General features: G+C 47.8%; 1 protein-coding gene across 1 annotated transcript in view; it reads right to left on the bottom strand.

Moving 5' to 3' along the window:
- The window catches only part of ABCA3 (ATP binding cassette subfamily A member 3), an 84,588-nt gene that overhangs the window by 53,284 nt on the left and 19,250 nt on the right, over positions 1-12,054 (bottom strand). Inside the window, exon 2 of the mRNA XM_030577134.1 lies at positions 7,907-7,999. Within this exon, the coding sequence (XP_030432994.1) occupies positions 7,907-7,960 (54 nt within the window). The 5' untranslated portion in view covers positions 7,961-7,999. The remainder of the gene's footprint in view (positions 1-7,906; positions 8,000-12,054) is intronic.

Raw genomic sequence — 12,054 nt, 5'->3', positions numbered from 1 at the left:
TGGGAAGGATTTCTCTATTTCCTGCTTTCTAATCTTCTGTTTCCAAGTTGTGAGTACAAAGATAGGTTTGTTTTTTTGTATTTACACGTATGTAGTTGCTGGAGTGTTTTGAATTGTATTCTTTTTAAATAAGGCTGTTTATTCATATTTCTTTTAAGCAATTGACCCTGTATTTGTCACCTTGATACAGAGAGACCATTTTTATGTATTTTTCTTTCTTTTTACATAAAGCTTTCTTTTTAAGACCTGTTGGAGCTTTTCTTTAGTGGGGAACTCCAGGGAATTGAGTCTGTGCTCACCAGGGAATTGGTGGGAGGAAGAAGTCAAGGGGAAATCTGTGTGTGTTAGATTTACTAGCCTGACTTTGCATTCCCTCTGGGTGAGGGGGGAAGAGAGATTAGCTCTCGGTACTTCTGTTTTCCAAGGCTGGGAACAGGGAGGGTGGAATCCCTCTGTTTAGATTCACGGAGCTTGCTTCTGTGTGTCTCTCCAGGAACACCTGGAGGGGGGGGAAGGATAAAAGGCTTATTTCCCTTTGTTGTGAGACTCAAGGGATTTGGGTCTTGGGGTCCCCAGGGAAGGTTTGGGGGGACCAGAGTGCCCCAAAACACTAATTTTTTGGGTGGTGGCAGCTTTACCAGGTTCAAGCTGGTAACTAAGCTTGGAGGTTTTCATGCTAACCCCCATATTTTGGACGCTAAGGTCCAAATCTGGGACTAGGTTATAATAGGTGTGAGTAACAGTAGGGGGGAAAAACAAGCATGGGGAAATAGTTTTTACTTTGTGTAATGACCCATCCACTCCCAGTCTTTATTCAAGCCTAATTTAATGGTATTCAGTTTGCAAACTAATTCCAATCCTGCAGTTTCTTGTTGGAGTCTGTTTTTGAAGTTTTTTTGTTGGAGTATTGCAACTTTGAGGCCTGTAACTGAGTGACCAGGGAGGTTGAAGTGTTCTCCGACTGGTTTCTGAATGTTATAATTCTTGATGTCTGATTTGTGTCCATTTATTCTTTTGCGTAGAGACTGTCTGGTTTGGCCAATGTACATGGCAGAGGGACATTTCTGGCACATGATGGCATATATCACATTGGTAGATGTTTAGGTGAACAAGCCTCTGATAGCGTGGCTGATGTGATTAGGTCCTATGGTGGTGTCCCTTGAATAGATATGTGGACAGAGTTGGCAGAGTTTTCCACTGCATGCGTCTGATGAAGTAGGTTTTAGCCCATGAAAGCTCATGCTCAAATAAATGTGTTAGTCTCTAAGGTGCCCAAGCATTCCTCGTTCTTTTTGTGGATACAGACTAACACGGCTACCACTCTGAAGTCAGTAAGAATCATTTAATGGGCTTTGGATCAGGCCCCCAATAGAGATGCTGCTTTAAGCATGAGGAGCAGCGGGAAAGGAGAAGTGAAGTTGGGACTAGGTAAAGGAATAGCAAGACGAAGGAGGAGGAGAGAAGAGTTGATGTATAGATAGGAACAAGAGGGAATAGTTGTGCTGAGCTTTGAACATGAAGGAGAATGGAAGCCAGTAAAAGTATCTGAGGCTACATTTACAGTTAAAACACTACCACCATTGTAGTGCTTCAGCAACGGGAGGAGCTCACCAGCTACTATAGTAAACCCATCTCACGGGGACTTAATTCGGCTTAACTCCAGTGCTCATGGATGTGGATTTTTCACACTCCGAGCGATGCAGCTGGGTCAATCTAATTTTCTAGTGTAGATGAGACCTGAGAAAGGGGTGTAGGAATGAGATGATTGGGGGAGGGGGATAAGAATCATGGTAGCAGAATTTAGAATATAGTGAAGGGGAGAGGGAGGAAGGGCACAAAGGGGGTGACCATGCACAGCATCATTACATGGTGTCATGTCTTACAGTGCTTAGAAGACAGGGAATAAGGACTTTGAGGTTCTATTCCCTGCTGTGCCGCTACATTGCTATAAACGTCACACAAGTGACTTTGCCTCCATCTTCACATTGATAAAATTAGCAGAACATCTCAGAGGAGCATGGCCTCAGGGATAGAGCACTGGGACTCAGGAGACCTGCGTTCTAGTCCCATATCTGTCAGCTGGCTGCTGGGTGACCCTGAGCAAATTACTTCACTTCCCCGTGCCTCAGTTTCCCCCTTTATAAAGCACTTTGAGATCTACTGATGAAAAGTGCTAAAGAAGAGCTCGGTATTATTTACGTACTTCAGTGGGATAAGGGGAGGCTTAATAAAGCCTTGTGAAGTGCTTTGAGATCCAATGATAAAGGGAAGGTGTTATTACTCAATTTGTTATCCAGGCAATTGTCTGTTCAGGTGCCCCAGCCCCAGCCCCACCCCTGACCACCACCTGGAGCAGTCTCCAGCTGTTAAATCATCTCCAACGTGGTGCGCAATTTGTGTAGCTGCTTCCAATAATCAGTTAATTTGGCCCACAAGTCTATTGATTCACGTTAGGAAGGATCGCAATTTAAACCCAAAGACAGAATAGGGTTTGGTTTTCCTGTCATAAGATTCATACTGATGCATTTCACTATCCCCGTTGAAAGGATCAATGCACCGGAGTTGAACCTTGATACTTTCTTCATGAGTGTGTGTTGGTACTCCCCTCCCTCTACCTTTCATAGATTGTTTTTCTTCCTACAATGGCTGATGCCTCCTAGGCCTATAAGAAGTGAATGCAACAAGGCAGCCCCCACAGGAGATTATCCCCCCTACCTCTCATCCCCTCACAAATATTAAAGGATTTTATCCTCACAGTGGGGAAGGATCACCCCATTCTTCAGATGGGGAGACAAGAGATTAAGTGACTTGTCCAAGGTCACACAGCGGATCTGTGGCAGAGCCAGGGATTGAGCCCAGGTGTCCCACTCCAGAGCCAAAAAGACCATGCTTCCTTCCCACACTGTGATGCACACTCCTGAGGAGGGGAAGAAGGTTATTGGGAAAGAGGGAGGGAGCAGGGTGCAAGGACCTGACTGGCTATGAATTTGTTGTTTCTTCAAAATACTGTTGATGAAGTAAGAATTCCTCTCCCAAGCCAAGTCCCCTATTCCAGCTCCAGCCACTGCTGCCTGGCTGGAGGAGCATGGCTGCCCTGAGCAGGAGGGGTGGGGAGCCTATTCCAGCTTGCCTGTCCCACCAGAGGCTGATGAGCCCCATGGGAGGTAGAACCTCCCTGCTCACGCAGGTTCTAGGACATGCATGCTGGGACAGCGCCAAGGCCAGAAGAGGCTGAGGCCTGTGAGCAATTTGAGGGCCTCCAGGGTGGCATAAATGAGGAGAGGGGCACAGCCTGGCTCTCTGGGACCTTCTGCCCAGAGCATATCCCAAGAGCAGGGGGACACCCCGCCAGGATGGGCTTCCAGATCCCAGGCATCTATGGAAATACTGTTTTTAGAAAGGAGGGGGGCTCACTTGGGACATGAATCCATGAAAGGGGGTAGCATTTGGGGGACTGGCAATACAGCTAATACTGCCCCCCTCACTGCTGCCAAAGCACCTGGCCCACGTTTGGATTCCCCACACACATCTGACTGGGGCAGGGTCAATCAGAGGAGTGGCTGCCTCACTTTGGCATGTACCAGGCATCAGCCTGTTTTCTGTCCTCCTGGGGTTTGGGAATCAATGAAATAACTGACATGTCACGGCCCAAATTCAAACCTGAGGTAAATGTACTGCCGTCCCTGGAGTTACACCCAGTATGATCTGGCCCTGCATGATGGAGGAGTGTTTCAGAGGCCATGGTCAGAGTCAGTGTTATGAATGTCAGATGGTTTTACTTTCCCCTGGCAGACAGGCTGCCTCCCAGGGCATCATCATTGTATTAACCCGCTAATTGCCTCCTGGACCTTGTCCAAAATCATCTGGCTCCATAAACGGAAGCCAACATACACTGCCCACTGCAGGACTGCACTATTACAGAGCTCGCTAGCTCAGGAGGCTGCGGGGATGCTGTCATCTCTCAGCAGCAACGAGGGTCTCAGCTACTGCTGTCTAGTTGTTAAGCCAGTCACATGGACACAGCTCCATACACAGAACTAACTCTCACACAACAGCCATTTTAACTGGCCTGCTAATCACTTGCAAGTTTCATTTCTTCAATCAGAGTGACTTTCCCTGCGTAGGAGACCAAGGAGAAACAAGTCCTTTGGCTGATCCAGGCCTGCCAGTTTCCTATTAGAGGGAACTAAGTCCAGAGAGATATATCCCGAGTCTCCCAAGACACACATACAAACCCAGGAACAGGACTGACCCAGCCCCCGAGGATGTTTGCTTTGAGTACAGTGTCCCCCATTCTGCAGGAACCTCTGAAGTACAAACCTACATAAAGAGGCCTGTGCTCTATCCACTAGACAATGCTGCCTCCCAGCACTAAGAGCATCAGACAAGAGATGAGGGAAGTGAAGCAAGTTCAAAGTGAAGTCTCCTCATTCAGGCCGCTGGCTCCAGCCCTCCATGATGTGGTAGCTGCATCCACATAGTGCAGTGGTCTCCAACTGTTTTACGCCCAAGATCACTTTTTGAATCTAATGGCAACCCAGGATTTACCCTGCCTCTTCCCCAAAGCCCTGCCCTGCTCACTCCATCCCCCCTCCCCATCGCTCGCTCTTCCCTACGCTCACTCACTTTCACCGGACTGGGACCGAAGGGTTCGCAGTGTGGGAGAGGCTCTGGACTGAACCTGGGGCAGGGGATGAGGGGTGCAGGAGGGGGTAAAGGTGCAAGCTCAAGGAGGGAGTTTGGGTACAGGAGGGGGCTCCGGGCTGCAGCAGAGTGTTGGGAGGTGCAGGAGGGGGCATGGAGTGTTGTGTGCAGAAGTGGGTACAAGGTGCTGGCTCTGGGAGGGGGGTCAGGGCTGGGGCAGGGAGTTGAGGTGCAGGAGGGTGTTCAGGGTGCTAACTCTGAGAGGAGGCTCAGGGATGGGGATTGGAGTGTGGTTTCCCGCTGGACAGTGCTTACCTCTGGCAGCTCCCAGAAGGGGCCAACATGCCTCTGTGACCCCTGGGGTGGGCGGCCTCGTGGCTCCGCACACTGCTCCTCTCTGCAAGCACCGTCCCCACAGCTCTCCCAGCCAATGGAAGCTGCTGGGCTGGTGCCTGCAGGCAGGAGCAGCGTGCAGAGGAAGACCCCTGCCCCCGGGCTGCAGAAGTAGCATGGGGCCAGGGTAGGCAGGGAGTCTCCCTTAGCGGTAGCCACATTGCGCTGCTGGAGATTATGACCGACTGGGAGATCCCCTAGGACTGATCAGTCAATTGCGATCGACCGGTTGGTGACCACTGCCATAGTGCCTAGGAGCCCTAGTCACGGACTAGGACCGCACTGTGGGTTTGTGATTTTTTCAGACATATAGTGTTGATCTGCAACTTTTTCATGGTTTTTAATTGTGAAAACAAACTACAGATTCTGCCCCCCCCCCCCCCCCCGCAAGGGCAGGCTCCGTGCCTCTGCATGTCTGGGTGGTGAGTCACGGGAGAACAGGAAAGGTGGCCCCAAATCAGCAAGAGGCCAAAGGAGCTAAGCACTGTTTGAGCTGCTGTCTGATGGATGGCCCATTAACCCTTCGCTCACCGGTCAGCCTGAAGGAGCTTACGCTTCTCATTGCTGCCCAGTTTGTAGAAACAATTGGGCTGACAGGGTGCTCCATCAAGGAAGAGACAGACTCCGCGCTGCTGAATCAGGCCGCCTAAGCAGAGCCAGATCTAACCCAACCTGCCTTCCCCTCCCGCTGGTCCAGTGCATCACCACAATCCTAAGAGGCAGACAGCTTTGGCAGTGAGGGGCAGAGCTGAACCGGCAGCGAGCCGTTCGTACTCAAGAGGCAGGCAGTAGTCAAGCCCAGGTTGGTGGAAAGCCAGAGGTCCTCTCCCTCTTTCAACAGGCATCGCAGGGTCTATCTGGATAGTGGCGAGGTGGAGCTGGGCCCTGCGTTCACTCCTCTCCCAACATGAGCTCAAACGGTTACAGTGCCAAGAACAAGTCTTGAGTTACCAGCATGGCTGGACGTAGACAGACTAATGCTCCCTCTCTACTGCCTTTCCATGGGCAAGTGGACCAGCTCTATCAGAACGTTCCATCTGAGGAGGTGATGAAGGGGCAACGACAAGGAGACATTTAGTGAAATGAATCTTTCTATAGGATCATTGGATTACCCACTTCCCCCAGCCAGTGCCCTTTCAATCAGGATAGAGACACCGAAGGAAACACCCGTTCACCTAACCAATCCTAGTGTTCTCCACCTAGCACTTCTTCCACAAAGCCCACACGCAGCAGGGTTGTGGGAGAGTTGCAATGAGAGGGTGGAGAACAAGGATTGGGAGTGTGGGCCATGCACAAGGGGCAGCACCAAAATAAATAAATACACACACACCTGTCAAAAGCATACAGCTAAGGGTAGCATAAAATCCCTCTTTACCCTGTAAAGGGTTAATTCCTCTTTTACCTGTAAAGAGTTAAGAAGCTCAGATAACCTGGGTGGCACCTCACCTAAAGGACCAATAAGGGGAGAAGATCCTTCCCCCACAGATTTGAAAGTTTTTTTGTCTGTGTCTCCCAGTCAACAATGAACCAGGGCAGGGAAAATACATCTCCCTAAGTCATATCTAAGCTAAGCATCTAATATTGCAGAAAAAGTAAGTAATAGCAAAGAAATGCGTTAGGTTATCTTTTGTTTTAGCTTGTGAATTTTCCCTGTGCTAAGAGGGAGGTTTATCCCTGTTTTTGTAACTTTAAAGTTTTGTCTAGAGAGGAAATTCGCTGTTTTTTTTAATCTTTTGTTATTCTGTAAAGTACTTACCATCCTGATTTTACAGAGGTGATTCTTTTACCTTTTCTTTAATTAAAATTCTTCTTTTAAGAACCCAATTGACTTTTCATTGTTCTTAAGATCCAAGGATTTGGGTCTGTTTTCACCTGTACTAACTGGTGAGGATATTATGCTCAAGCCATCCCCAGGAAAGGGGGTGCAGGGCTTGGGGGAACAGGACTCCAAGTGGTCTTTTCCCTGATTCTTTGTCTAGATCACTTGGTGTGGGCAGCATACTGTTCAAGGCAAGGTGGAATTTGTGCCTTGGGAAAGTTTTTAACCTAAGCTGGTAAAAATAAGCTTAGGGGGTCTTTCATGCAGGTCCCCACATCTGTACCCCAGAGTTCAGAGTGGGGAAGGAACCCTGACAACTCCCCTGGTGAGTTTGGTCAGCATCCAGTCAGTGCTCTGCTCTGCCCAGAGCACACGCAGCATTTGGGAGCAAAGCAGGATGGAACATGGATCAGATGCCCTGAGCAACATGCCAGCTGGGTGTGGGCTGTATGCCAGATGGATAGAGTCCCCACCCTAAAATAAAAGTCATTGAGAGATCAGGCATTTAAAACAGTGTTCCCTGATTAGTTAGTTTCCAGATGCTGAAATACTGATGTCAAATCTGAAGTGTCTGAAAGAAACAAGCCAGTGTCCAGCTGCCCTAGTCTCACAGCTTAGCCTTGCAGAGCAAACAAATTCAATGACGAGCTCACAGCTAGACTGTGTACCCCAGACTGTATTCGAAGCAGATTGCAAAGAACCAAAAAAATCAATAGGCTGTCCTGATTTTACTGACAAGGATTGATAAATGGGGAAGGTGAGCGGGTCGGGGGCAGGGAAGGGGTATGACAAAAAACTAAAACCACCCTGCCTTCCTCATGCATACACTCAGACAAATCCAGAAGAAAATGAACCCAGAGACGTTCTCCTCTTGATGATGACTTGCCCTAATGGCTAAGGTTCACTGGAGCTTGAAGACATACCAGGAGGGTCTTGAGAAGTGACTTAATTTGAAATATTGTACATTAGACAGCTAAAGCCATGCTTCTCTTAGCCTCATCTCCACAATCATCTATTCTCCTCCTCACAGAAAGCCCAGTGTGAAAGTACCTGCAAAATGTAGTTCTTCCAGAGAAGCAACCCAAACTGCCTTAACACGACCATTCTTCAATCAGAAGAGGAGAGTTACCCGGTTCCTGGACCCTAGGAAAAAAGAGCAGTCAGCAGTGAGTGAAATGCACAAAAGAAACCCAGGATCATCTATCATGGGGATGGCCATTGGAAGAGCCCAGGCACAGCTTTCTCTTGCTGATTCTGTTTGATCTGCCTGTATCTAGTTCTTAGTTCTAGTTCTTCTGTCTGATGTAGAATCTGTACAGCACAAGTAGCAGCAGGGCAAGCTTCCCCGACCCTACCCTGCCATTGTGCTTCAAACCTGGCCCAAAGGAACTACCTCTTGGAAAGAGGGAGGGAGGCCATTTGGTTTTTGGCCAGTTGTGAGATTCCAGTAAGGTGCTCAGTTATGGTTGGCTTCTCAGGCAAAAACAACTTATCTACAAGGAACTTACCTGGGGCCACCAGCTCTTTTCACATCACGCAGCTCCCTAAACAGCCAGCACATGGGAACAGCTTTGGATCCAGCCCGGTTTCTTTTAACAATGGATCCAACTCTTTGGGGAGTGGGGAAGTCTTATTTTTACAGTCTGGGATTTTCAAATGTGTTTAAGTGAATTATGCACACAAGTCCCATTTACTTTCAATGCAGGATCTTGGGTGCCTAAGTCACTTAGGTGACTTTGAAAACTCCCACTCATAGGTGCACAAAGACTTTTCCAGAGGCAAAGCTACATCAGATAGGTTGATAAATTACTAGGTCCTTGCCTCAAAGAGCTTACAGTCTCCAGACACCATACCAGAGACAGCACTACCACCACTAGGAGCAGTCAAGAGACACATTCTGAGGTTAGCCTCACTAGACCTCCCAGAGCAGAAGGCTTGGAGAACTTGGACCGGGGGGCAGGTCTGTTCCATGTGTAAGGGAGATATGTCTGAAGAGGGCAAAAGACCATTAGGAGAAGCCTGGATGCAGCCTAAGGTAAAGTTATCAGTAACAATGCAGGAGCGTTCAATAAGGAGGGGGTGGGGTGTAAGAAGAAATGAGGCCAGGTGCAGAGCTGGGTGCTTTAAAGGTCAGTATTTGTGCAATGCTTTGAATGCTTAACGCTCTAGGTAAGTTATAATACAACGGTCTCACCAGCAGCAACTGCCCCATAGGAGATTGGAATGAAAACTGTTACCTATTGTTTCCACATGTACAGGCAGCTTTCCAAAGCAGTCAGCTTTCGCGCTGACATTTTCCAAGCTCAGTCTCATACAAATTCACTTCAGGCAAAATCTGAGAAAAACCCCTTTGGCTGTGGAATAACAGGAGAACAAGCTCACACACTCCTCCCTCCCACCCCTCTACCCCACTGTAAAAAGCAGCCTCTCTTTCCCCCACCTTAGGGCTAAGTTCAAAAACAGCCGTTTTGTTCTGATCACTGCACTCACACAGAGCCCCAGGGAAGTCAACTGGGTTCTGCCTGTGCAAGATCAGGGTTCTGGTGTCTCAACAGGTCTTAATGAGCAGCACATGCTTGGCTAAGTTTGGGGAGGGAGGACATGAAGGTGGGTCGTGTGCATGCGCATGTGTGGTGGGGAGAATGGTTTTGAACAGTCATAAATGTCTGAAAATGCAGCACTGAGCATACATATGCACAGCAAAAAGTTGTGCTAAGCTGTTAGCCACCCACAGAGCCAGCTCACTTGCTAATGGAGACAATGGCAGTGCATTTGTCGGTGACTTTAGTGGGAGCAGCATCAGGCTCACCCAGGCGGATACAATATAAGGCCCTGACCCCACAGTCGGATCCAAGGGGAAAGAGCCTCACGGAGCCCTAGTAAGGTCACTTAAATGGGGAAAATTGACTAGAAAGGAGAGGAGAAAGTGAAACTGACCTGACACAGAATTGTCCAATGCACAGAGTAAACAACCAGACAAAAGTAGAGAAATCCTTTTCCTCTCCTATTCTCTTTTACTTACAAAGACTAGAACAGCAGGAAAAACATGCAATATTCACTCTGCCATGCCCCACAAACAAATATGTGTAGCATAATGTTAAGTAGAGCCCTGCAAATCTGTAGATATGTCCATGTTTACGGATCACAGATGGATGCAGATACAAAATTTGTATCTAGAGCCCTGCAAATCTGCGGGTATCTGCTTTATATCCACAGACCATGTTTTCGGTTTGCAGATCAGATGCAGATACACATTTTGTATCTCCGCAGGGCTCTAATGTTGAGTTTTGATAAACCTGATTTTTTAGCTTAGCCTTAACTGGACCTCCCTCCTGGGACACAATTTGCATAAGCAAATCATTAGAGAAAAGATACTTCCTGGGATTTATAAAACTAACAAAGGCATCTGTTGTAAACTCTAGTGGCCTGTTTGTAGTGTTAAGCAACTCCTGCTCTGGCTGAAGTTACTAGAGCTACAGGTGCTCCACCCCTTTAAAAAAGAAATCTGGCTATTGTTGTTTATAATAACAAATAACCATAAAGAAAGGGTCCAAAGGGAAGAAGTCAAGCCATAGCACAATTTAGATCATAAGACATCTCAGCACCCAATTAGCAAGTACTGTCAGAGACTTAGACATCTGAGTGGCCTAAATTACACTTAATATAGTAATTGCATGCACAAAAAGGGAGGTCACCATTTAAAAGTCTGGCCCTATAACTCCAAAACAAGATATAATTGTGTATAATTATATAACACACTGAGTACACCCTGTACCACACTGCAAACCCTTGGAATGCTGAGCATGTCCTTATAGGCCAGGCATTGAAAAACAAACAATACTAGGGGAAAGATTACCTCTGGTAAGGCAGCGAAATATACCAGGTGACAGACTCTGTGAGAGAGACTGAATTAAAAATGTGAAAAAAAACTTTAAAGAGACAGCATCTTAAAAAACATACTTCTGTGCACGTGTTTTACCCATCATTGTTTCAGATAAACCCTGATTCCTAGAACTGAAATAAATGAGGGGGGGCGGGAAGAGTCTTTATGTTGTGTATTTAGCAATTTGCGTCCAGTCAGTTTTACCACTTCCCCTATTCCTAGGAGTCTTTCACATCGCAAAGCTATTTTTTATATAATGGGAATGAGAGATTGTACAACCTCAAAAATTGGAAGACACAAAGCTACTTTTTACCCATTATGTTAAAACTGATTAGATCTCAAGTTGGTAACTTCTGGAATTTCCAGGTTTTGCAACCTTAGCACTGCATCAACAATAAGTCATCTTACTTCACTATTACAGGTGAGGACAAGAACAATGTGGGGAGCTCTGTAGAGACCCAAAGGGAGGTGTGTGGGAGAAAGATCAGCACTTGTATTGCACCTCAGTCCTTCAACTAGCCTTGCAAGATTCTCTCTCTACTTTTCATTCCAACCACTTCCCCATTATTTTGGTGACTGCATGAAGAAATTTTCTTATGGGAAAAAAAGAAAATCTCCACCCCAGTGAGAGATGAGCTGTGATTTTACCCTCGTGATGATTTTACCCTCTTGTATTGCCAATTGACATTGCTCCTCTCAGGTAAGAAAAACCTGCCTGTAAGGGGAAATTTTTCCGCACTTCTTTTTGTACTTTGAGCTGAAACATCAGACTTTTCTAAAAGCTTCAGGGCAAACAATGGACTTATCCATCTCCCGCTCCCAGTGCCCAAGCACCAGGTGCTGGCACACTGCACGCTAAGGGCTTGATTAGTGTTTACCCAACAAAAAATGTCAAGACCTCTTGCACAAATATGGCTTAAGTATGTTACAAACAGTAGGAGTCCCAGGACTTTGATGTCTGGCTGTTCAGCCTAATGCTAGGTCAGTAGCCCCAGGGCCGGTGCAACCATTTAGGTAGACTAGGCGGTTGCCTAGGGCGCCGAGATTTGAGGGCGCCAAAAAGCGCCCCCCAATTTTTTTTTAAATGGTTGAGCAGCCGCTGCTGCTGGGACAGAGAGGGAGTCTGAGCTGCCGGCGGCAGCCGGCAGCCCAGGGTGTCCCCTGGGTCAGGGCGCCTCCGCAGCAGCCCGCAGTCCAGGGTGTCCCCAGGGTCAGGGCACCGCCGCGGCAGCCGGCAGCCCAGGGTGTCCCCAGGGTCAGGGTGCCACCGGAGGGGGTGGCAGGCAACTCCCGTGATCCACGGCTCAGGTGGAGC

Source organism: Gopherus evgoodei, chromosome 10, assembly GCF_007399415.2.
Source record: "Gopherus evgoodei ecotype Sinaloan lineage chromosome 10, rGopEvg1_v1.p, whole genome shotgun sequence".
Classification (NCBI taxonomy): domain Eukaryota; kingdom Metazoa; phylum Chordata; order Testudines; family Testudinidae; genus Gopherus; species Gopherus evgoodei.
This window is presented reverse-complemented; position numbering and strand designations above follow the sequence as displayed.